Source organism: Moschus berezovskii, chromosome X (genome assembly GCF_049115385.1).
Source record: "Moschus berezovskii isolate FMDL1 chromosome X, NW_MosBer_1.0, whole genome shotgun sequence".
Lineage (NCBI taxonomy): Eukaryota > Metazoa > Chordata > Mammalia > Artiodactyla > Moschidae > Moschus > Moschus berezovskii.
In genome coordinates this window covers 98,609,573-98,637,085 of record NC_142488.1, presented here as the reverse complement: position 1 = coordinate 98,637,085, position 27,513 = coordinate 98,609,573, and the positions used below count along the sequence as shown (strand labels likewise).

The window sequence follows — 27,513 nt, the reverse complement described above, 5'->3', positions numbered from 1 at the left end:
CTGTCTCCTCTACAAGAATATGGAGCAGAGGAGCAAATTTATTTTATTTAATAGGATACTCCCAGGGCATAATCCAGTCCCTGGCACAGAGGAGGCAGTCAATCAATATTTGCTGAATGAAGAAGTAATGCTTATGTTTTAATGACTTAAACATTGTAAACTTTCAGAGAACCCTATTTTCCTCCACCACACTTTCAAAATGATTATTTTTCAAATATTTGTGTGTTTATCTATATCCATATGAGTATAATGGTAGGGATTATACTTACTTTTGAATAAAATTATATTTTACAGACAATAAAATGTGCTGATTGTAAATGTCTACTTTCATAAGTTTTGACAAATGTGTACATTTAAAAACATCTCCCCAAATAAGATACAGAATATGTCCATCATCTCAGGAAGTACCCATACCCCCAGTCAACCTCACCCTAACACACTTGCAGAGGTAACCACTGATTTTTATCATCATGAAACCATTCTGATTTCTATCAATATATATTTGATTTGCCTATTCTAGAGAAGGCAATGGCACCCCAATCCAGTACTCTTGCCTGGAAAATCCCATGGATGGAGGAGCCTGGTAGGCTGCAGTCCATGAGGTCGCTAAGAGTCGGAAACTACTGAGCGACTTCACTTTCACTGTTCACTTTCATGCATTGGAGAAGGAAATGGCAACCCACTCCAGTGTTCTTGCCTGGAGAATCCCAGAGACGGCGGAGCCTGGTGGGCTACCATCTATGGGGTCGCACAGAGTCGGACACGACTGAAGTGACTTAGCAGCAGCAGCAGAGCTTTGTATAAGTGGATTCATACCGAATATGGTCTTACCATCTAGCTTCTTTCACTTAACATAGTATCTGTGAGATTCATCCATGCAGTTACATGCATCAATATTTTGTTCCTTTTTTTATTCCTGAATACTATTCCATTGTACAAATGCACCATAGTTTGTTTATCCACTAACCTATTGATGGAAATTTGGGCCCTTCCAACTTTGGGGTTATGAGGAATAAAACTGCTATGAACCTTCATGAAAAAGTGATATTCAATTTTTTTTTTAATCATTCTATCCCCAATACCTAGCACAGTACCTGTACACAGCAGGCACACAATAAATATTTGTTGAGGAAATGAATTAATCTAATCCTTCCCTTGTTAGTGATAACTATACCTTTCCTTCTTGTTTTGTAAAACCAAATTAGAAAGCAAATAAGTAAGAGTGACTCAGTTGCAAATTATGTACACCCGGGGCAGATTCATGACAATGTATAGCAAAACCAAAACAATAATGTGAAGTAATTAGCCTCCAATTAAAATAAATAAATTAAAAGAGAAAAAGAAAGAAAGAAACTTGAATACCCTCTTAATGTTTTTAAAGTAAGTTGCAAAATTTGTTCTTTAAATGTATTACTGACAATTACTATAGACACTCCACAACTGAACTTGTCACCTGAGTGTGTCATGATGCTACTTGTAGGATTTCCAAATAAAATACAAGATGCCAAGTTAAATTAAAATTTTATATAAACAACGAATAGATCTTTAGTATAAGTATGTCCCAAATATTGCATGGAACATCTTTATGCTAATTTTGGACATACTTACACAAAAATATGCTACTTGGGACACACTTAATGGTTTTTCTGAAATTCAAATTGAACTCTGCATCCTGTATTTTTGTTTCTTAAAACTTGCCACCCTAACTACATGTGAACTGTGTGACCTCTTGTGTTCAGTCTTAAAGCTTCCAGCCTTAAAGCTCAAAGATTCCTCACTTTCTCTCAGTGTCTTTCTCACTTCTTTTTGTCACATCTCCTCAGAAATTTTGGTCTAAAAGCATTATGGACAACATTTAGTTTGTCTATTTGTGTGTCAAGCATTTGGTTGGTGAATGCTGTTTAAGGTTTATGTGGGCCGTACATGCCTTCAGGCCCTGGTGAGTTCTGGCTGGCTAGGCCTTTTCCAAGTGAAACCCAAAATGCCTGTTCCTCTCCCCATCCCCTGACCCCATCAGTTGCATGTGTGTATGTGTGTGAACACAGTTTCACAGATGGATGGAAATACCTTCCTGAACTACTCAGCCGTGTCTGTTGTTAGCTTCATCCTTAAAGTGTGGCTGACAAGTCTCACCTGGTAGGGAGCCAGCTCCTAGAGATCTTTTCTTCTCTTCCCAGAGCCATTCATTCATAAACTCATAGAAATGCACATTAAACATGGGATAAGACTAAGCCGATTCATTGGAAAAGATCCTGATGCTGGAAAAGATTGAGGGCAGGAGAAGGGGATGACAGAGGATGAGATGAGATGGTTGGATGGCATCACCGACTCAATGGACATGAGTTTGAGCAAACTCTGGGGGATGGTGAAGGACAGGGAAGCCTGGCATGCTGCAGTCCATGGGGTCACAGAGAGTCGGACACGACTGAGCAACTGAACAACAACACCACAACTAAGCTTGGTTTAGTGTGTGTGTGTGTATTTAAATTTCATTGAACAGGTTTTGTTTTAGAATTGCTCAAAGTAAAGCCAGACTTTTAAAAAAATTATATTTTTAATTGACTGATGGTTGCTTTACAATATTGGTTTGATTTCTGCCATACATCAATATGATTAGCCATTGGTATGCATATGTCCCCTCCCTCTTGAACCTCCCTCCCACCTTCCACCCTTTCCCACCCCTCTAGGTTGTTACAGAGCTCCAGTTTGAGTTCCCTGAGTTATACAGTAGATTTCCATTAAGGCCAGACATTCTGTATTATTATCACCAAGTACAGAAACCTAGGATGAGGCAACTGGAGACCAGGTTTAGTGGAAGAGCACAAAGATTTTGAATCAAACCTGGGTTTGAATTTGTGCCACTCTCTAGCTGTACGACCTTGAGTAGGCAAACTAGTAAACCCCTATAAGCCTCAGTTTTCTCAGATGTGAAATAACGGTGGTAATGGTACCTACCACTCAGTGTAGCTGGGACAGTCGTGTGAGATAGCAAATGTGAAGTACTCAGGCAGGCACATAACAGATACCCCATTGGTGGTACCTGTTATCATTAATGTGGCCCCAGACTAGTTATGATCCAGCCTAAGAGGCTTCTCTTGGTTTCTGTGCTCTGAGGCAACTGGCAGGGATTGAAGCTTATAAAAAGGGCACCTCTGCATCTTGTATTATTTCTCTTTTTAAAAGTTTAGCTGTGCACTGGAAAGAGAAGCCCAGCTTTGAATCTTCACTTTGTCACTTAACTACCAAGTGACAACCAAATCCGAAAGTCAGGTTTATTTTTTTTTTTAATCTGGGAATTTTATATATAATTTTTCCTTGTTTCAAAAGTAGTTGTGAGAATTATAAGAAGGTTGTTTATAGAAAGTGTACATGCGATGCAAGTTATTATAAATAAACTCATCTTGATTTAAAAAAAGGAATAAAAAGTAATCTTACCAACACTCATCTTTCTTTTCCTGAATTGAATTCCCAATTTCAAGCTAATTCCTGGAATTGGTAACAGTGGGTTCAGTGGAAGAGAGTGAGGGCTGGTTTCTTATCCCAAGTCTGATACCTAATTTCCTATAGTGAGGAAGTCACTAACAGCTGAGCCATCATTTTCTCATCTTTAAAATGCAAATTAGTCCTCACGTGTTCACCTATGATGTAGGCACCATACTAGATGTTATAGTTATACATAATACCAGGTAACATATTGCTATATTGAGCATACTATAAGTGCCAAGCACTTTGCTAGGGGCACTACCTCTAACCTCCCAATACCCGGTGAAGTAAAACATTATTATCCATACTTTATAGTTGAGGGAATTGAAGCTTAGAATGTTCTTTAATTCATTTGCTTTATGGTGAGCAAACCAACATCATCTCAGAGGAACTTACTATCTAGGGGTATAGGTGAAGATACAAAGAAAGCATTGTAGTATTGTGTCTGTGAGTGTGTTGCTACATATACCCATACATATAAAACACCTAGTTCAGATTTGTGGTAGAAAATCAAATGAAATTTGGAGTGACAAGTGTTTTGAGGAAATCTGAATTTAAAACAGAATAGTTTTATGTTATATGAGCACAGGATTGAGCAGCCATTTCAACAACCATTTACTGAGCTAATTCAGGAAGTATTTATTATATTCCTAGAGCTATCTTTTCTGGTACCAGGTAGAGTATTAACAGGCCCTAGCCTCTTTATAAAAAATGGAACTGAGGGAATCAACCTGCCGGACTTCAGGCTCTACTACAAAGCCACAGTCATCAAGACAGTATGGTACTGGCATAAAGACAGAAATATAGATCAATGGAACAAAATAGAAAGCCCAGAGATAAATCCACGCACCTATGGACACCTGATCTTTGACAAAGGAGGCAAGAATATCCAATGGAGAAAAGACATTCTCTTTAACAAGTGGTGCTGGGAAAACTGGTCAACCACTTGTAAAAGAATGAAACTAGAACACTCCCTAACACCATACACAAAAATAAACTCCAAATGGATTAAAGATCTAAATGTAAGACCAGAAACTATAAAACTCATAGAGGAGAACATAGGCAAAACACTCTCCAACATAAATCACAGCAGGATCCTCCATGACCCACCTCCCAGAATATTGGAAATAAAAGCAAAAATAAACAAATGGGACCTAATTAAAATTCAAAGCTTCTGCACAGCAAAGGACACTATAAGCAAGGTGAAAAGACAGCCTTCAGAATGGGAGAAAATAATAGCAAATGAAGGAACTGACAAAGAATTAATCTCAAAAATATACAAGCAGCTCCTGCAGCTCAATTCCAGAAAAATAAATGACCCAATCAAACAATGGGCCACAGAACTAAACAGACATTTCTCCAAAGAAGATATACAGGTGGCTAAGAAACACATGAAAAGTTGCTCCACATCACTCATAATCAGAGAAATGCAAATCAAAACCACAATGAGGTACCATTTCACACCAGTCAGAATGGCTGCTATCCAAAAGTCTACAAGCAATAAATGCTGGAGAGGGTGTGGAGAGAAGGGACCCCTCTGACACTGTTGGTGGGAATGCAAACTAGTACAGCCACTATGGAGAACAGTGTGGAGATTCCTTAAAAAACTGGAAACTGAACTGCCATACGACCCAGCAATCGCACTCCTGGGCATACACACCGAGGAAACCAGAATTGAAAGAGACACATGTACTCCAATGTTCATCACAGCACTGTTTATAATAGCCAGGACATGGAAGCAACCTAGATGTCCATCTGCAGATGAATGGATAAAAGAGCTGTGGTACATTTACACAATGGAGTATTACTCAGCAATTAAAAAGAATACATTTGAATCAGTTCTAATGAGGTGGATGAAACTGGAGCCTATTATACAGAGTGAAGTAAGCCAGAAAGAAAAACACCAATTCAGTATACTAATGCATATATATGGAATTTAGAAAGATGGTAATGATAACCCTGTATACAAGATAGCAAAAGAGACACAGATGTATAGAACAGTCTTTTGGACTCTGTGGGAGAGGGCAAGAGTGGGATGATTTGGGAGAATGGCATTGAAACATGTATATTGTCATATGTGAAACGAATTGCCAGTCCAGGTTCGATGCATGATACAGGATGCTCGGGGCTTGTGCACTGGGATGACCCAGAGGGATGGTATGGGGAGGGTTGTGGGAGGGGGGTTCAAGATGGGGAACACATGTACACCCGGGGTGGATTCATGTCAATGTATGGCAAAACTAATACAATATTGTAATTAGCCTTCAATTAAAATAAATAAATTAAAAAAAAAGAATTTTCAAGGCAATAAAAAAAGAGTATATTGATGTATAGTTGGGCTTCCCTGATAGCTCAGTTGGTAAAGAATCCGCCTGCAATGCACGAGATCACTAAGTCAGGAAGACACCCTGGAGAAGGGATAGGCTACCTACTCCAGTATTCTTGGGTTTCCCTTGTGGCTCATCTGGTACAGAATCTGCCTGCAATGCAGGAGACCTGGCTTTGATCCCTGGGTTGGGAAGATCCCCTGGAGAAGGGAAAGGCTACCCACTCAAGTATTCTGGCCTGGAGAATTCCATGGACTGTATAGTCCATGGGGTTGCAAAGAGTCGGACACAACTGAGCGACTTGACTTTCACTTTCATTGTTGATTTACAATGTTATGCTAGGTTCTGCTGTACAGCAAAGTGAATCAGTTATACATATACATATATCCACTCTTTTTAAGATTCTTTTCCCATATAGGTCATTACAGAGTATTGAGTAGAGTTCCCTGTGCTACACAGATCCTTGTTAATTATCCATTTTATATATAGTAGTGTATATTTGTCAATCCAAATCTCCCAATTTATCCCTCCCTGCCCTTACTCCCTCGGAGAAGGCAATGGCAAGCCACTCCAGTACTCTTGCCTAGAAAATCCCATGGATGGAGCAGCCTGGTAGGCTGCAGTCTGTGGGGTCACTAAGGGTCGGACACAACTGAGCAACTTCACTTTCACTTTTCACTTTCACACATTGGAGAAGGAAATGGCAACCCACTCCAGTGTTCTTGCCTGGAGAATCCCAGGGATGGGGGAGCCTGGTGGGCTTCCGTCTATGGGGTCACACAGAGTTGGACACGACTGAAGCGACTTAGCAGCAGCAGCAGCAGCCCTTACTCCCTGGTAATCATAGATTGTTTTCTACATCTGTAACTCTGCTTCTGTTTTGTAGATAAGTTCATTTGTACTTTTTTTTAAGATTCCACATATAAGCAATATCTATATTTGTCTTTCTGCATCTGACTTACTTCATTATGACAATCTTTAGCTTCATCCATGTTGCTGCAAATGGCATTACTGTGTTCCTTTTTATGGCTGAGTAATATTCCATTGCATATGTGTACCATATCTTCTGGACCTAGCACCCTCCCCTTTTTTTGGTCACACTGCACAGCATGTAGGATCTTAGTTCTCTGACCAGGGATTGAACATGGGTCCCCTGCACTGGAAGCACAAAGTTTTAGCCAGGGAAGTCCCCCTAGCCTCTTCAGAGCACCACCTCTTCTTCTGAGATCTGGTCACAATCTTAAAACACATACATTTCTTCCCAAACCCATTAATGGATCAATCATCCATTAATTCTACTATCTGTATATTTTTTACTGCTTCTTACCACCTGTGCTCATTTTCCTCCTTCAGTCAGTTCAGTTCAGTCGCTCAGCCGTGTCCGACTCTTCGCGACCCCATGAATCACAGCACGCCAGGCCTCCCTGTCCATCACGTGGAAGCCTCGATTCCATGGTCCATTATTTCAATGACTTCTTTCCATATACCTTTGAGTCCCTTGCTCCTCTTTTCCTTTATTATTCTCACCTAGCAGAACCCAACCCCTGATTACATCCAAGTCTTCTGCTAATCTGCATCTGTGCCCATCTGGCTTAACAAGGCTAAAGAAAACCTCACAATATTGGTAACTGGTGTTCCTTGAAGTCCATGATCACTCCCTTAAGGGGGGCCTTAGAACTGCATCACGGTTCTACCACATTTCCCTAATTCTCCTTTCTTAAATTGCTCTGGTCCAGATCACCACCTTGCTGAAATTTCTTGGTCCAGATCACATTAATAAATCCATTGGTATGTTCTAATCTCATCCTTACTTGACTTATCAACAGTTTGGTACATTATATCCTCCTTTTCTCCTTGAAATACTTTCTTCACTTACCTGCCAGGACCTTTCCCTATATTGGTTCTCTACCTATCACACTGGCTCCTCCTTATCAGACTCTGTCTCTGGTACCTTCTCATTTTCTCTTAACATTGAAGTACCTCAGTGCTCAGTCTTCTCTCCCCCTTATCTATGTTCATTTCCTAGGTGACCTCATCTAGTCTTGTAGCTTTATATAATACCAGTGGTGGCAGAGATGGTGCTCACCAAATAATCCCTGTTTTCTTCTATTTTCCACGCTATTAGGTTGCCCCAGTGTGTTTAGTTTTCGTTAAGGAAAATATGAACATGGTCAGGGCAATTAAAAGCAAGATGGTGGAGTTGCTTGACACACGTAGCTTGGATGTCCAAGTCACCTTTGAAAGAAAGCCACAAAGGAGAGCTGCCTGTACCTCATCAGGTTGTAACATGAGCAAGAAGTGAACCTTAGTTGTGTTGAACTACTGAGATTTGGGGCTTGTGAGGTTAAAGCGTCTGCCTCCAATGCGGGAGACCCGGGTTCGATCCCTGGGTCGGGAAGATCCCCTGGAGAAGGAAACGGTAACCCACTCCAGTATTCTTGCCTGGAGAATCCCATGGACGGAGAAGCCTGGTAGGCTACAGTCCACGGGGTCGCAAAGAGTCAGACACGACTGAGCGACTGAACGGAACGGAACGGAACCACAACATAGTCGGGTCTATACTAAGGTACCACGTGCATATCTCCAAGCTAGCCATCGTCCTTGAACTCCAGCCATCTACTTGATTTCTCATTAGATGTCTAATAGATATCTCAACACCAGAATTCCTGGTGCCCCCCAAAAGTTTTTCTCCATCTGAATAAATGATAATTTCATGTTTCTAGTTGCTTAGTTCAAAAACCTTAGAGTCATTTTTTAAAAACTTTTTATTTCATGTTGGGGTATAGCCAGTGAACAATGGTGTGATAGTTTCAGGTGAACCATGAAGGGATTCAGCCATATGTATATATGTATCCATTCCTTAGAGTCATTTTCGGCTCCTCTCTTTCAGGTATATCCCACATCCAATCCATCAGCCAATCCTAGCTATTCTGCCTTAAAAACATACCCAGAATCCTACTTCTGCCAGTTGTTACAACTACCCCTCTGATCCAAGCCACCAGCATCTTGCTGTTGGACTACCACAACAGCTTCCTAGGTGGCCTTCCTGTGTCCACCCTTGCCCCACCGCAGTTCACATGAAGCTAGAGTGTCACTCCTATGTTCAGAACCATTCAGTGTTTTTCCAAAGGCAAAAGTTCTTACAGTTGTCTGTAAAAATCTTCCATTCTCTGGCCCCTGCTACAGCTCTGGCCTCATCATCTAACCCATTCACCTTACCCATTCCTTTCCAGCACTCTGGCCTCATTGCTGCCAACAGGGAAGCCCAAGAATTGGATTTCTAACAGATTTCCAGTGATGCTGATGCTGGACCAAGAATTGTGCTTTAAGAAGCAAGGTTCTCTGCTGCAAAGTCACCTTTGGGCAAAGCCTTCCCTGACTTCTCTATATAAAGTAACAACCTGACACCAGTACTTCCTATCCCTCTTACCCTGCTTTATTTTCCTCCTTAACACATAGCATCTGACAAACATGGATGTAATATTTATTTGTTTACTCTCTGTGTTCCCCTCTAGATGATAAACCACTGGGATTGAAAGGATTTGGTTTCCCTTATGGCTGTATGATGCAGCCTCTTTCTCCCATGTCTAGCACAGTGTCTAGCATATGAAAGAAGTGAAAGTAAAGTGTTAGTTGCTTTAGTCATGTCTGACTCTTTTGTGACCTCATGGACTGTGGCCCACCAGGCTTATCAGTTCATGGAATTCTCCAGGCAAGAATACTGGAGTGGAGGTCCAGGTGCTAAAGAAATACTTGTGGAGTTAATGGTCAAAAGATAATATTGCACAGCCAACCTTCTGTGAACTAAGCTTCTGGAGGGATTGCTCACAAGGATAACACGTTTGCCAACCATTCAATCACTCCAATTAAGTTGCTGTTAGATTCCATCTTGCTTCTTGTGTTACCTTTTGCGTGGTGGTCATCCCTGCCACCACTCATGCCAGAAAACATTGGTGATGCCTAGAAAAGCACATCTGCTTGTGGAGGGAACACTGTGATGTCATTCTTTATTTAAGGAACCCAGAGAGGGAGGGAGGAGCCCAAGTGGACCTGGTCTAACACTTGTAACTCAGTTGTTCTGAGAGTGATCATTTCACAGCCCTTACTGAGTATCTGCTGGACAAGGGCTATAGAGAAGAATAAAACAGAGTACTGTGCCCAGTTTGACTGGCAGAATCAAGAAGATTGAGGCAAATATGGCAATTCACCCTTAACAAAGAGGAGGGAGTAAGAACTTCTGCCTGAAATTGCCAAGAGGGAAGAATTTGAGGGTGCATTCACCAAGAAGATGGTGTTTAAGCTAGGCTTTCAGAACGAGTAGAAGTTCGGTCTGTCATAAGTGGGAAAAGGGATAGGGAAGTCATTTTAGACAAAGGAACCAGCATCAGCAAAGGGATAGAGGTGTGAGGTAGTAATAACATTAAAAATATTTACACAAACATCATCAAATCCAAATAGATGTTCTAATCAAGCAGAGTAGAAATCCATCATAGACAATCTGGTGTGGCCATATCGTTGCATACCCCTTAACTGTCAGTTCTAGAGAGAAACCAAAGTGTTACAGAAATGCTGAGTAAAACCATAATTTAAAAAGACACATGTACCTCAGTGTTTCATTGCAGCACTATTTACAATAGCTAGGACATTAAAGTGAAGTCGCTTAGTCGTGTCCAACTCTTTGCGACCCCATGGACTGTAGCCTACCAGGCTCCTTGGTCCATGGGATTTCCCAGGCAAGAATACTGGAGTGGGTTGCCATTCCTTCTCCAGGGGATATTTATGACCCAGGGATCAAACCCGGGCCTCCTGCATTGTAGGCAGATGCTTTACCGTCTGAGCTACCAGGAAAGCCCAGCTAGGACATTGAAGCAACCCAAATGTCCATTGACAGATGAATGGATAAAGAAGATGTGGTACATATATATGATAGAATATTGCACAACCATAAAAAGGAATGAAATTGGGTCATTTGTAGAGTTATGAATGGACCTAGAGTGTGTCATACAAAGTGAAGTAAGTGAGAAAGTGGCTTCCCAGGTGGCTCTGTGGTAAAGAACCAACTTGCCAAGCAGGGGATATGGGTTTGATCCCTGGGTCAGGAAGATCCCCTAGAAAAGGAAATGGCAACCCACTCCAGTATTCTTGCCTGTGAAATCCCATGGACAGAGGAGCCTGGTGAACTACAGTGCATGGAGTCACAAAAGAGTCAGACACAACTTAGCGACTAAACAACAACAGCAAAATAGGTTGACCTTTCCCTTATAAGCCTTACCGTTTGGTTGAGGAAACAAGACTCTCAGCCTAAGGAACATTGTAAGGACACTTGCCCAATGAGTGGGACACGCTAAGTTCATGCTGTATCTTTGCCCTGAACTAGAATGATCATGAAAGAAATGGAACTTGAAATTGGTCTTGAGAAGTATTGAATAGAGGGAAGAATATGGAATTAGGATCAGAAGTGCTATGGTCTACTCTCTAGCAGTGTTACCTGGGCCAAAGTACTTTCCTCCAGTGTTCTCATCTGTACAATGGGTGATTTGGATTAAACTAAATAGTGCTGTGATTCATGGGGTCGCAAAGAGTCGGACACGACTGAGCGACTGAACTGAACTGAATAGTTCTTAATTGAAATATTCTACTCCCAGGAGGTATTTTGAGAGCACTTTTGGTCAAAATGATTGGGAAAAGCTCTTCGGTAGGCAGCAAGTATGATAGATGTTCCATACACTACAAAGAATTGTCCTTCATCCTATGCTACATTTAGAAGACCTCTGGATATTCATGGAGGTGAAAACTCTGAACATAATCACACTTTACTTACTGAAATGGATGTTTATCTTATTATTATTACTAATGAAAACTACCCAGTAAACAAAGATTGAATTTTTTTTTTCTCCAGAACTTTACCATGAGTTATTCACCATTTCAAACAATCACTACACTAATAGCAACTCCAATTGTGGTACTTGAATCAGCAATACCACATTCCAGAATCATTCTGCTTCAGCAGACGGTAACATTCCTGATGATTCTGCATCTAGCTGTTGGCCTCTGATGACTTCATTACATCTTCTAATAAAGCCTTGTATGAGCATTTACAAATGAAAATACATATTGTTTCATTATAAATGACTTTTTTTGTTGGAGTGCAATTGCTTTACCATGTTGTGTTACTTTCTGCTCAACAAACTGAATCAGCTATATGTATATGTATATCCCCTCCCTCTTGAGTCTTATAGATGACTTTTGTTTTTTCTTTGCAATATAATTATGGCATAATAGGTGCTTTTCAAATTATTGCTTACATCTTCATTATAACTTATTCCTATGATTTTCTTTCCATGAATCAAGAAAGAATAATAAATATTTATAATAAAAAATGGTATGCTGCTATGGAGAACAGTATGGAGATTCCTTAAGAAACTAGGACTAAAACTACCATATGATGCAGCAGTCCCACTACTGGGCATATACCCTGAAGAAATCATAATTGAAAAAGACACATGTACCTCTGTGTTCATTGCAGCACTATTTACAATAGTTAGGACTTGGAAGCAACCTAGATGTGCATCAACGGATAAATAGATAAGGAAGTTGTGGTCCATATGTACAATGGAAAATTACTTAGGTACAAAAAGTAAAACATTTGAGTCAGTTCTAATGAGATGGATGAACCTAGAGCCTATTACACAAAGTGAAGTAAGTCAGAAAGAGAAAGACAAATATCATATATTAATGTACATATACAGAATCTAGAAAAAGTGTACTGATAATTCTACTTGCAGGGCAGCACAGGAGACACAGGCATAAAGAACAGACTTTTGGACTATGTGGGAGAAGGAGAGGGTGTGGTAATTTGAGAGAATAGCGTTGAAACACATACATTACCATATGGACAATAGATAGCCAGTGGGAATTTGCTGTATGACACAGGAAACCCAAAGCTAGAGCTTTGTGACAACCTAGAGGGGTGGGATGGGGTGGGAGGTGGTTTCAAGAGGGAGGGGACCTATGGCCAATTCATGTTGGTGGATGGCAGAAACAATCACAATGTTGTAAATTAATTAATTCTCCTCTAGTTAAAAATTTAATAATAAATAATTAAATAATGATGTGCTGGTCTGATAGAGTTAAGAACCAGTGTCTTCAGTGATCTCTCAGGGCCTTTCCGGTTCTAATTTTCTGTGGGTGTAAGAAGTGGTTGGATTTTAAGAGAGGGAGAGAGCATTCCACGATGGGAATGACACCAGTGATGTAGCCTGGTTTAGCAGGGGTTAGCGTGTCCACAGACAAGCCAGGATAGGGCAGAGACTTCCTCTGTGCTTGATCTTGCCATGTTCCCTGGAAGCCACTCCTTTTATTCCCTCCACCCCTCAGTGTAACTGAAGACTCCTGTGGGAACTGCCAGGGCCAGCATTACAGGAAATTGCCTTGTGGCCAGTGGGGCTTCTCTGGTTACTTTCCTCAGTGACAGAAGACAGTGATGGCTTCCTGTCTATTAGCTGGGTGTTTTTGCCTCCTTGTTCTGCCAAGTTCCTAAGAAACCTTAGTTTCTGTTCCTTACATTTTTGTTCAGCTATTGCTATTGGGATTTTTCCCCACTGTCTTGTCCAGCTCCCATGCCTCCAGCCTTCTTGCTCCATACTAGAGATCTGAAAACTTTGGGTCCATAATAGACAAATGTTATGGGACACCTAAAGGGCAATGTTTGAAATTAGGCCATAGCTACAAACAGATAGCACTTCAACTTTGACAATGCCTGTTGAGTACACTCCCTTGAAAGTGATGAATGTATCATCTGGTTACATACGGGTTTTATTTTCTTCTTACTAATTATGTGTATTCATTGAAGACTACTTGGAAAATACAGAACTATATGGAAAAGCCAATAGAAATGATCCATTATCCCAGGAAATATAGTACTCAACATTAGACAAAGGGAGCACAGCATCAGCGAGAATTCAGTTCAGTGCTGCTGTCTCCCTATTCTCTATTCCATCCCAGCCTGCAGCTTCTGCCTCCCACGGCACCTCTTGATCTCACCCTTATGAAAACTTGCCTGTCCTGTATACCATAAAGTGGAGGGCAAACTGGAAAGTGTGCAATAGCACTTACCATGTCAAAGGCATAGGAGAGAGATAAAATATCTCATATCAGGAAGGTGTTTGGAATCTAAAATAGCAATATTTTGTCATAGCTCTGCCATCACTACCTTATTACCGAGGTGTTGTGGTGATAAAGGGTTGCAGGAATGTCTAAAGAGATAAGAGACCATCTGAGAAGTTCACAGTGCTCCCTGGGAAGCAGGAAAAGGCTCACAGTACAAAGAGGCAAGAATGATTAAGTGTGAGGCTGGCTCATAAATATGCTTTTCTCTTTTGAAAAAAAAAAAAAACAGCCAACATTAAACAAAAAAAAAGTTGGATGATACTAAATCCATCCCAGAGATAAACTTCTTATTTCAGGTAATAGTTAGAATTTATGTTTTGCTTTTTCCCCAAGGTGGATAGGGTCAGAATGGCAGTTTCCTGATTTCGGGGTCTTTGCATTGAGACAGAAGACTTAGAAAACACTAAGACATAAGGATTAAGATCAAGGCATTGGAATCAGCCAGACCTGTGTTCAAATTCCAGCTCCATGAGGTCATCAAACATTTATCACATTGGGAATGCAATGTCGGACAGCACAGATAAGGTCCCTACTTACATGGAGCTTACATTCTAATCGGGGGAGACAGAATGTTTAATGTTGAAAGGTAGCATCGTGGTATGATTGGAAGTAACTAGGGGCCACTTGGGGTTGAGTGGCAAGGAAAGGACTCTCTGAGAACAGACAGTTGAACTGAGACTTGGGTGATAAAAAGTGGACAGCCATCAAAAACATCTCTGGGAAGAGCATTCCAGGCAGAAGTGCCAGCTGGGGCAAAGGCCCTGAGGCAGGACAGGCGAATAGATTGAATACCAGTGTGACTGAAGCATAGTGAGCCAGGGAGAGAGCAGAGGAGAGGAAATCAGAGAGAGTCAGCACCTGGCAGGTCATGTAGTGCACGGGGGTAGAAATTCAGCTAGTAACCATTATCATCATAAAGCAAAGAAGAAAAAAAGAAAGTTGGAGAGTTTGAGGGGATACTATACAATATCACCTCAGGAACTTGGATCTGACTAACTGGGCCCAGGGCTGTCACTGTAAGGTTTGAATGCTGTGCTGAAAGTGGGGCCTGAAGAAAACAATTCTGAGGGCAGAGTGCAGGGTGGGCATTTTCATCTATCATTACATTGCTGGCAGGTGAATTTCTCTCAAGTTCTCTGCTACAGCCACTGCTTTCTCAATGAGTGCAAGGACACAGAGTATGTCTAGAGTCTATTTCCAGCCCCATATAGAGAAATGCCCTTGTATTTTATGACTGGAATGTCTACCGATGAGCGAGTATTTAAGTCACAGTTCCCCAACCAGCTATCAAACTGGCTCTTTAGTGAGGTATGTTGTGGTTTTGTTGCTAAGTCATGTCCGACTCTTTGCAACCCCATGGACTATAGCCCACCAGGCTCCTCCATCCATGGAATTTTCCAGGCAAGAATATCAGAGTGGGTGGGTAACCATCTCCTTCTCCAGGGGATCTTCCCAACCCAGGAACTGAACCCACATATCCTGCATTGACAGAAGGATTCTTTACCACTCAGCCATCTGGGAAGTCTTACCGAGGCTTAGACGTGACCTAAAAGGGTGCTTTCTTAAGATGACTTTTTATTTCATGTGACTTATGACACCATCAAGTGACATGATTAAGCCGCTTTGATTTATGTGGTTAGTAGGAGTGTAGCCACAGATTATGCTCCCTGGGCAGCATTGCCTCTTGCTTCACATGGTGCACTAACTTTTTTCTATTTTCCTTTCAATAGGGAGAGAAGAAGCCCTCTGGGAAGCCATGTGGGGGCCAAGACTGCAGTGGGGGCTGTAAGTGCTCTCCTGAAAAAGGAGCCAGAGTAAGTTGCTGCTTTCATTGTTGAAAGACAAATAGTCACAGGAGCCAATTTCTGAAGTGTGTATGTTTTCTTTAGAATTAAACTGCTTAGAATGTACTATTGTGACCTCACGGAGCAAGCAAAGTGATGAGGACCAGCTGGAAGGAGCTTTGCGAACTAATGATAGACAGAACTAGATCGGTCAGTCTCTGAGGGACCAGGAAGAGGTTTCTTTCATTGACTCAATGCCAAGGTTTCCTCCAGGTTTCATCTGGAGTGTTTCCAAAAGGCAATTAGGTTGTGCATATTATGATATGTCTGTAGATACATGTAAATTTCCATAGCTCATTTGTATCCACTTGGTCCTTCCCTACCACTCTGGGGAACAAGGGGTCTGATTGTTATCTCCAGACTAGGGATGTGATTCATCCAAAATCAAGGTTATAGGGTAGCCATAAAGTCTAAAAATAGAGGTGACTATACATAAAGAATGATTTATAGCTATTATGTTAAAGCATGGGACATGTTTCATAACATTACGTGATTTATTCAATACATTGTCCTTTAATAGCCATGCCCAGTTCAAATTGTTGTGCAGATCGTAATGAACACAGTGCCTTGACACAGCGTTTCTATCAATCCTCTGTGCATATGTGATGTATTGCCCTGGATAACTTGTATTTTTGGTTTGCAATGAATAAACCTGCATCTTCAGTATAACTCAGCCAAAGGAGTCAAGAGGCTTCAATCTATAAAACAATAAAATCCAATCTATCAATATGTTTTCTGAATTTATGGCCCCTCTGTAGAATTCAGATCTTCCACCTTCCAGCATTGTATCTGCACACTCATCCCACGCAAACAAGCCTAAGAGCTTACATTGCCAAAGAAAGGTAGCATTAACAGGTCAACCAAACCCTTAAAAACAGCTGAACAGAGAACACAGTGACCGCTCCACCTCCTCTTTCATTATCTTCCATTTGCAGGAAAGTGAAATGTCAAACTCTGCCAGAATTTGAAGGAAAAGTATAAAAATCCATCTCAATCAAAAGGGGCCAGACATATTGTATATTAAAGGGACAGACTTAGAGAATCATAAAATATCAGAAAGGAAAGATATCTTCATGAGCTTCTCATCTTAACCACAGTTTGTATAGAGGAGATAGACTCTGAGAAGGAAGATGACTTCCCGGGGTCACACAGCAAATCGATGACAGATTCAGACTATTACCTGGGTCTTCTGATTTCTCGCTTATTTACTTTACCCACTGCTGTCTCCCAGGGAAGTCTTGTTCACTCTAGCCACTGAGGCCCATATTCTTGCCTCTGATCTACAATCAGGGAACACTTTGGAAAAAAATAGTAATTCTACAACAAATATGTGAACACGTTCTTAAACAACAGCAAGCAACACAGACAAAGCAAACATCTCCCTTGATGTTCTCGCAGTCCCACAATTGTCTTTCTGGTCTTTCCTGTGTGTGATCAAAGATATGTTTGAATATGTATAAAAATATTGGGTTGGCCAAAAAGTTCATTTAAGTTTTCCTATACGATCTTATGGAAAAACTGGAATGAATTTTTTGGCTAACCCAATAGTTTCATTTTCTGTTTTTCTCCAAAATATAACGGTATGTGTATATTCTGTGCCTTTTTTGTTTGTTTGGTCAAATGATATGTCCTTAAGATCTTTTCCCTCTACCCCGCAGTTTACTCTAGCCATTACCCTTTTGGTGAACACTTATTGTTTCCAAATTTCTGCTACTTTAAAAAATGAAAGTGCTGCAGTGGAAATCCATGAACAGGCCTCCTTGTACTCATTTTTAGTATAATACAAAGGATCAGAATTACTAGATATAAGGGCAATGGGCATTTTAAATTTTCAAAGCTACAAGTACCCTACAGATTATCTATTCTAATTTATTTACACTCCCATCAGCATTGTTGTTTAAGAGTGCCCAAGTTTCTGTACCCTTGCCAGCACTTGACATTTTTGCTAATATGGGTGAAAATCATTCCAATTCCCAGATTATATATAAGCTTAAGCATCTTTTCACATATTCATTGCATGTTTGTATCTCTTATGTGAATTTCCTGGACATATCCTCTCCATATTTTCCTAAGGGGTGATTCTTATGGATTTATTTTACCCCTGCAAAGATACAGCAAATAAAAATGGCTCAAGTGGAAGCAGCTGAAATTTGAAGTTTGACACAGAAGGGCATTTCCTGATGGATTGTGGTGGGTAGGAAGTTGCTCGAACCCTGAGAAACTGAGAAATAGTTCTGAACTGTTTGTGGGGTTGGGGAGAATTTAAAAGTAGAAATTCTTGTATATTCTGAACAGAGGTCAGTCCTACACCAGGCGTACATGCTTATGATGACCTCATTGTTTCACCCCTGGCTGAGATTTTGATCTTTGAAGATGGAAGACAGTGGATTTCCTCTGTGAGGAACTCTCATCTGGATTCCAAACATCTGGGGCCCTAATCTGGCTTCTCCTTAGAAAACATGAGTGGTCGAAGCGTGGGATGGAGAAACATAGAATATCATCGCATAGATGTTTTTCTTCAATGTTTAAAAGACTGGATATCCACACAGTCAAATATCTTCCTAAAAGTTTATTTGTGAAAGCCTGAAGTTTCTGGGAATGTGTGTCAAGGTTTGTGAACCAAACCAAACTGTATTTCTTGAGTCAAGAGCATGGATGTCCTATTTCCCAAGGAGAGCAAGAGGACAGCGCACGTGGGGCTGGTCCAGAGCACACAGGTGCCTGGAGCTACCCGAGCAGCCAGGTCGTTTTACTCATCCTCCCTACCCTCCTGCATTCCCAGGGCCAAGCAGGATTGTTTAAACTGGCCCCAGAACCGTTGACCCTGCAGGGCAGCCCCTCAGTACCCCTTTTGTGCAGATGTCAGAAAGATTTGAGACTGTTTTCCTTAGCCGAGAAGAGGGCCCCATTTGGATTTCAAGCTGTTCCTCTCAAGCTCTGTGGGTTGGGAGTGGAACGGAACATTGGGTCACCCCTGAGATATACCACCTCCCTTGGCGGGCCTGCCTCCTGCCTTGGGGAAACATTAAGCGCATAGCTTGCTGGGCAGTGTGTATTTTTTCTTTGCCAAAAGCCTCTGACTAAGACATTTACACAACACCTAGCACTCCTGTGCGACTAGGATCCAACTCTTTGGGGCTTAAGTCATCTCAAACTGATTTCTCGAAGGTATCCCCTACCTATAAAAAGTCCTTGCCCAATGTTGCTGCGCCACTTTGTACTTTCCAATGCATCTTTTTCTCAGGGTCTGTATCATAATCTGTATGCAACAAATAAGCTGTTAAATGACTTGTCCAAGGTCACTAGCCTGTCGGTGGCTAAATTATCCTACTTTAGGAGAATGGAAACTTTTTTTTCCTTTTTGGCTGCGCAGGATCTTAGTTCCCTGACCAAAAATCAAACCCATGCCTCCTGTGGTGGAAGCACAGAGTCTTAACCACTGGACCACCAAGGAGGTCCCGAAAATGGTAAAGTTAAAAATGACATGCCTAGTAATGTTACATAAAGATGTTCTCCCCATCTCCCCTGGACATTTAAATTTGGATTTAATCTTTCACTTCCGGCTTTCTTTCTTGGGGGTAAGTGTTTTTATCTGGAAGAAACATACTTTTTTTTCCATATTTTATTTTTTAAAAACTTTTTATTTTGTATTGGGGTATAGCTGATTAACAATGTTGTGATAGTTTCAGGTGGACAGCAAAGGGACTCAGCCATACATATACATGTATCCATTCTTCCCTAAATTCCCCTCCCATCCAGGCTGCCACATAACATTGAGCAGAGTTCCCTGTGCTATACAGTAGGACCTTGTTGGTTATACATGTTAAATATAGCAGTGTGTACATGCCCATCCCAAACTCCCTAACCATCCCTTCTCCCAAGCAACCATTAAGCTCATTCTGTAACTCTGTGAGTCTCTTTCTGTTTTGTAAGTTCATTTGTATCATTTCTTTTTAGATTCCACATAAAAGGGATGTTATATGATATGAAAGAAACATTCGAGATTATTTTTTTTCTGCCATTGGATTGATCAAATCATTGTAGGTTGACATTTCCATCCCTTGCCCTTTTTTCCCTCCTGGATTTGAAAGCTGTCCCTGCATTATACTCCATCATTTGTTTTCTGAGTTGGGAGCAGGCAGGACTGCTGGTTTTGTTCTGAGCCTACTCTTCCTTACTAACATTTCAGAGTTTTCCATTTTGCCAGTGTTCTGGTATTTGCGTACAGCGTGGGGAGCTCCTACTTATCTGTGCCACCTAAGGGTGCATTATTGCAGAAAATCTCAAACCCTGGGAAGTGTTTGGATGCCCCCAGATAAGGGCTGTTGGCCCCTCTTTTATGGCCGGGGAAGCTGTGTCCTAGCTAGAGAGCTGATGCGGCTAGCCTGAGTTTCACGTGAAACAACCCAGGTTTCTTAATTCTTTATCTCTGGCTTGCATCATGCTGCTTCTTTGGCACGAAGTGTGTTTCCCATGAATTCCAGAGCTCAGATGCATTCACCACCAGCCCTTAAATTTACTCTCCTCCTGCAAACAGCTGGCGTTCCCTGTGTCAGCTGCCTGGTGCCATGGCTACCGAGAGGCTGCTTCATTTTTTCCCCCTGAATCAGGGCATTGCTGTGCACATCTTTCCCTTCTCTCTGGGGGCCCTCTCCCACACCCATGCCCTGACTCACTATTACAACAGACACCGTGGTCCTTAACCGCTGTGGGTCCAAAGTGACAGCAATTCATGCTCATGACCTTCTGGGGTGGCCAGACCTTGTTCCAGTTACCTGCGCTCAGGCATCTTGCCTTCATTGCCCACTGACTCCTCATCCCTGTGCAGGCTGGCCTCACTGCTCACACTGATCACCACTACCCTGCCTATTCCCAAAAGCAATGGACGTTTTCCATTCTTATCTTCTTTGACTTCTCTGCTGCACGAGACACCTCCTTCTTTCCTGAAACGCTCTGTGCCCTTGGATGTCATCATGCTTTACTCTCCCAGTTCTTCCCTATTCCTACTGGAACTCCCCAGGGTTCTATCCTCATCCTACTTATCTTCTCACTGTAGCTCTCTCCTAGGAAAAGTGAAAGTGTTAGTCACTCAGTCATGTCTGACTCTTTGCAACCCCATGGACTGTAGCCCACCAGGCTCATCTGCCCATGGGGATTCTCCAGGCAAGAATATTGGAGTGAGTTGCCATTCCCTTCTCCAGGGATTTCAGCTACCACCCATCCAATGATAGATATTCAGTCTCTAGCTCTAGCTCAGACCTTTCTCCATAGCTTCAGGTCAGTACTGTCAGTTTCTTGATGGATATCTCTGCTTAGAGTTTCACTGGCACCATAAACATGTATCACACAGAATTCAACCAGTAACCCCCACCAGACATGATACTTCCTAAATCCTACCTATTTCTTCCCCATCTCAGTGCATGGCCCCACCAAGCACTCCATTGCTCAAGCTGGAAATCCGAGAATCATTCTTATATTCTTTTTCTTTCCCCCACTATCACCTCCATTTCATCATCAAATCCCATCTATTTATCTTTCTAAATCAAGCTCAGAAAATCCATCCACATTTCTCCATACCTGTTTCTTCAATCCAGAGCTGTATAGTTTCTTGCCTGAATTCCCATAATGGCCTCCAGACTGCTCTCCCATCCTCCAGTCCCACTGTTTCCCATCCATTTGCTTCTCTGCTGTCATCATCTTTCCAAAACATAAATATGATCATGAAAATCTTGCTTAAAATCTCTCAATGGCTCCCCATAGATCTCACAATAAAATCTTAACTCTAGCAGGCTTATCAAGTCCTCCATGGCAGGCTTTACTTCTCTTCAACATTCTCTTTCATCACAAGGAGCCTCCCTCTTCAGAAAAAGAAACAAGACAAAACCATACACAAAAATGGACTATTTACAGTTCATAGTACCTGCTATGTTATTTAATGTGCTCCAGGTTTTATACCTGCCACTCCCTTTACATGTCATTCCACTTTGCATGTGCTTCCACTAGCTCTATCTTTTCTCTGCTGACTTGCTTCTATCTGCCAGTCCTTTGAAACTGAGCACAGACTTCACCTCCTGAGAAGCTCTCCATGATAAATGGTTATCCACTCTTCTCATCCTGAACTGCAGCAATCTAATGATTTGTCTGCTCTCCATTATCTTTATGAACTCCTTTAGGGCAAAGACTTGGTGTCCTTAGACTCTACAGGGGCAGTAGGCACTTATAAACTGTTTCACAAAGGTCTGACCAACCAACCAGCCAATTTGTTTGGGTATGGTTCCAGCCTTGCTCATCTGAATTAGCTCTTAAGTTGCTATGAGGTAGATGAGAGTCTCTTCTAGGGAGGAATCTATTCTGCTAAAAGAAGGCAGAGAGCCAGGGCAGTCATTTCCATATCTCTTCTCAGTCCTGTTCACTGTAAGAATTGCAGCTCTTTCCCACACTCTGGTTCCCATAGCTTGCTTTGGGATTCTGCTCTACCTAACTCCTCTGGGTTTTTGACCTTGACTGCTTCTTCTGCCTGATTGCTTCTTTCTCTGTGTCTATCAATGCCAGATACTTGGCAAAATGCTGTTGTTCAACTACCAGCAATTCATTCTTTTTCCAAGGTGAGGACCTCTTCATGAATAATTGTGAGTAAAAGATAATCGCAAACTTTCTTTTTGACATTGCCTTCACCCTTCTCTCCACCAAATGTTTTGCTTACAGCCTCGTAGCCTTATGCAGTGTTGATGGTCTTCAGTTGCCCTTGCTCTTCCTTGTGGGAGGAACAGGAAAGTGTCTGTGCAGGGAAGTAGCCACTGGATGTTTAAAGGTAGGGGAGGGACGTTAAGAAAAAACAAAGATCCCTGTGTATTTTAAATACAGTTATTTAGGTCAAGGATAATTGATGATAATGTTAAAAGTCAGTGTCTCTGCCCTGAGTCAAGATGCAGTCGTAGCCCAGCAGATGTTTGTGGTTATCTTAATCCTCTCTTTGATCACACAGGGACAGTATGGGATTTCTGGAATATATTATCTGTACTAGTGAGGGAGGCTTCTGTTAGAGAGGAGCCAAAAAGCTGGAGGAGGAGATAAATACACAGCTGTGGAGTCAAGGGCACTGCTTTAGATACCCAGAAACAGTGCCAGGCCTGAGCTTTGCCAACTGGATGACATTAGACTGGTGCTTCCCCCTCTCAGGGTCCCAGTTTAACCATCAATAAAGTGAGGGGTTTGGGCGGGGTGATCTCAAAGAACTCACCCACTCTGATGATCCAAGTCAGACCCTGTGTTACTGTACCGTGACAGTTCCTTGCCCCTAAAGTGTCTTATCGCACTTTCTAGTGTTGCAGTGAGATATGGAGGGCCATGTTTGACAGTGTTTTACCTTCTGGAGGAGTGTCTTGGCAGCTGCCTCAGACGGAAATCACTTGCCATGGCTTTTTACTTCCGACGCTGGAAGTGCCTAACAGCTGAAGTTGCTCCCCTGCAGGAATGTGCTGTGCTCTCCTCCTTGGCCATCTGGCTGGTGTGATATGAAGAGACTCACAGGGATGTCGCCTTGCCACAACCCCCGCCCCCCGATATCTTCCCTGCCTGCCAGTTTGCAATTCTAGCTTTAGAGACCCACTCCTTATGTTAAGCATGGCTGTATCTTTGCATTGCTTGAATTTGTTGCATAGGCTTCTCTGATAAGAAGAGGCAAGCTTATCCTGAATACCTGGGAAGGAGCAGTGTGCACAAATCTTTAGGGACTTCTCAGTTTCCTTGTGCTGCCCTGTTCAGCCATATGTCAGAGACACTGGATATCAAGATATGGGTGAGCATCTCGCCCGCCAATGTGTGACATCGTTTCTCCTCCTAGAGTCTGCCTTCCTCTTCCCTCCCCAGCCATATACAGGAAGTCACACACACACAAGAAAGTTCCATTCCAAGAGTGTGTTGTAAGTTCAATTTGTTCATAAGTAAAACAGAGTTAGCCTAGGTACCCAAAGAATACAATTGGCTATGTAGTGCTGTACTGTCATAGGTTAATTATGCTTTTCACCCAAATAATACATAAAAAATAGATAAACATAAAAATAAAGACGAAGTTTTAATCCTACAGTACAGTACCTTGAGAAGTACAGTAGAACAGTATAACAGCTAGCATACGGGGCTGGCATGGATTGAACAGGCAAGAAGAGTTACTGACTGGAGGAGGGAGGGGGGTGGGAGATGGTAGTGCTGAAGGATAGGCAGCAATAGAGATGGAGGGCAAGCTACAGCTTCACTCACACCTGATGCTGATGTATCACACGTTTGCGGTTTTGAAAGTTCACAACACGAAGGTTCCTATGTAATGGACCTACTGTAATCCTCTCTCCTCTTCTTGCTGTTTTCTGATATCTAACTTCCTTCTTTCTTCTTCCTGGCTTCCCTCCCTCTGGCTGTAGCATTGCGGGCTCTCCATCACTCATTCTCATTTTCCCTGCCATGGCCTCCTCACCTCAGTCACTTCCCTCTGCTTTCAGTTGCCTGGGCTTGCTTCCTGTGTCACCAGCCCCAGGTTTTTCTTCTCTTGGAGCAGGCATGATAGCAGCAGGAGATGGGAAAGAGAGGCTGAGATGTACTTTACAGAGGAGTTGTACTTCTCCAGAGATTCTAAATCTCAAAATGTGGATCAGTGGTCTCCAGAATTGGTGGGGGTGAGGGAAGGGGAGGTTGACACAATCAGTCCACTGTAAAATCAGCATACAAGAAAATATTATGACTTCTATTTCCATTTAAATTGAAAATGTCTGGAAAGAAACTAAGATTTGGATTTAAATGATTAAATTTATGTAAAGTGCTTAAAACAGTGTGTATTAAGTGTATTAGTGAATTATCACTACTATTCAGCCTTTCAAATATGTAATACACATATTGTCACTGGTACCCTCTGTTGCATATGCTTTGTAAGCTATTCTGAGGGAAGAATGGGAGCCCACAGGTGGAAGGGTTGACCCTGGGCCCCTTACTTTTTTTTCCTGAATGTATACCAGAGATATTGCTATCTCCTTGGGTCCAATTAAGCAGATTTCTGGATTATACTGTCTAACTGCATTAACTCTCACAAAATGGGCAAGTGGCTTAAGAAGATTCCTGCAAATAAGCCATGTATTGAAGGTAATGCCAATAATGTAAGAACATGAAAATGGCAGCACTCACATTTTTCTTACTCCTCGAATGAATTTTTCCATCAGCCTCACTGTTAGGGAAAACCCATGACAACCGAATCATATGTGACAAGAAGTCAGCAAAAAAGGAATTCAGGGATAATCAAAAACACTACATTAAATATGGATTTATACTCATTGTCAGTAATGAAAGATCTTGCCCTAAGTACATATGGTGCCTTGAAATATTAGCTAATAATATAATGAAGCCATCACAATTAATAAGACATTTGACATGCCATATATTTCATCTTTATCTCATTTTCTATTTCTTGTGTGTGTTTCATAATATATATGTGTGTGCATATATACATATATGCAGAATAGGACGTGTATATAATTTATCTAATTACTAATAAAATAGTGTGTACACATATAAAGGTTGCTATATTTTTTTAACTGCAAAGCATGCAACCAGGTAGACAGTCATACAACCAACTTTAGAGCCTCACCTTAACAACTGTATAGAAAATTAAAAAAATGGGGATGTCAGGAATTTGGAGAAGTGAGACAGCAAAGAAATTTTAAGATCATAAAATCTCAGACCTGTGAGACTGGATCCAAGCCCCAAGTGGCATATCATAGTTTATAAAAGGCTGTCCCAGCATGCACATGAATGTTCTTTCCCTCTCTTTAAATATGAAGACTTTTGGAAGAAGCCATTTCAGAGAGGTGAAGAGACTTTCCCAAAGCCCCTTGCGAGTAGCATAGCAGAGATTTGAATCAATTGTTCTATCCCCCCTGCTCGGTGTTCTTTCTACCATGTCAAATGTCCTCTTAATTTCATGGCCGTAATCAGCTGAGCTCATCATGGTTGGATTGTTATGAATGGTAGAATACTTGTAGTGGAGAAAATCTGCCAAAGAGATGTAGACCTGATATCAACAAATCTGTCATCCTGCCCCCACCTAGTGAGAAATAACCCCTGACCGCATGTATCAGTTCAGTTCAGTTCAGTCGCTCAGTCGTGTCCGACTCTCCGTGACCCCATGAATCACAGCACGCCAGGCCTCCCTGTCCATCACCAACTCCCAGAGTTCACTCAAATTCATGTCCACAGAGTCGGTGATGCCATCCAGCCATCTCATTCTCTGTCGTCCCCTTCTCCTCCCGCCCCCAACCTTTCCCAGCATCAGAGTCTTTTCCAGTGAGTCAACTCGTCACATGAGGTGGCCAAAGTATTGGAGTTTCAGCTTTAGCATCAGTCCTTCCAATGAACACCCAGGATTGATCTCCTTTAGAATGGACTGGTTGGATCTCCTTGCAGTCCAAGGGACTCTCAAGAGTCTTCTCCAACACCACAGTTCAAAAGCATCAATTCTTTGGCGATCAGCTTTCTTCACAGTCCAACTCTCACATCCATACATGACTACAGGAAAAACCATAGCCTTGACTAGACGGACCTTTGTTGGCAAAGTAATGTCTCTGCTTTATAATATACTATCAAGGTTGGTCATAACTTTCCTTCCAAGGAGTAAGCGTCTTTTAATTTCATGGCTCCAATCAGCATCTGCAGTGTCTGTTTATATCCATGTCTGAGTTTTAAAATGTTTTCCTAGTATCTCAGTCTTTTAAAAGTTACAAGAACTGAAATCCATGCATAAGGAAAGCCTGGTTTTCATCTGTGATTACAAGTCTTCTGAGGCATTACATCAATTTTTACAGCTCTGATACAGGCCTGTCCCTTTATGTAGGCCACTCACTGTATAGAAATTCTCTGCAATGGAGTTATAAATGTGTATAGATGAAACAACCAACTATATGTCAAGGAAATAATATGGTATCTGTTCTCAGAAAACTTGCATTAATGGAAGTCTTCCAAGAATGTTTAACAAAATTAATTGCATGGCATCTCTCCTAAGCTATAGAAGTCGATGGGAAAAAATGTGCATTGCTTTGCAGAAATTTGCCTTGCTGTCATCTTTTCAAAAGAGATTTTATTTTAACAAATAAAGCAGATGGCCAATTATTTAATGACCACCTTTACTTACAGAGGTAGAGGTCCTAGACTATGTTCTGTGTTTTATTTTTCTCATTGTGTTGCATCAGGTTCAAGCCCACTAGACAAACTTTTAAGGAAACACTCTGGAGAATATAGACATATTACAAGTACCAGACTTAAGGAGGCTATACACACACACACACACACCAGCTAGCAACAGTAACAGCCCTTAATTACGCAGCACTGCACCATCTGATTGAAAGTCTGAATGGCAAAACACAAGTCCTCAGAAGGAGGTTATTGGTATGGACTGGAATGAATTTAAGCAAACTCTTTTTAAATTATCATGACAAAAATGTTTCTTTAGGAAGATGAATGTGGTGGGGGCTGTGTAGAATGGCTTAGAGTTAGAGACACAATAGGCAGATAGAATGCTGTCTATTTTTAGAGCTTATGAGGTATGTCGCAAGTCCCCTAGCACAATAGAATGGAAACTTTGCATTTTCTGCTGCTCAGATCCTATCTTCCCTTTTTAAATTTTTTTTAAATTTTTTAAAATTTATTTATTTTAA

At 41.5% G+C, this 27,513-nt stretch overlaps 1 protein-coding gene across 2 annotated transcripts in view; it reads left to right on the top strand.

Moving 5' to 3' along the window:
- COL4A6 (collagen type IV alpha 6 chain) overlaps nucleotides 1-27,513 on the top strand; it is a 361,284-nt gene that overhangs the window by 147,167 nt on the left and 186,604 nt on the right. For both annotated transcript variants that reach the window (XM_055438018.2, XM_055438017.2), the window contains exon 3: nucleotides 15,710-15,793. In XM_055438018.2, coding sequence (XP_055293993.2) covers nucleotides 15,710-15,793 — 84 coding nt within the window. The remainder of the gene's footprint in view (nucleotides 1-15,709; nucleotides 15,794-27,513) is intronic.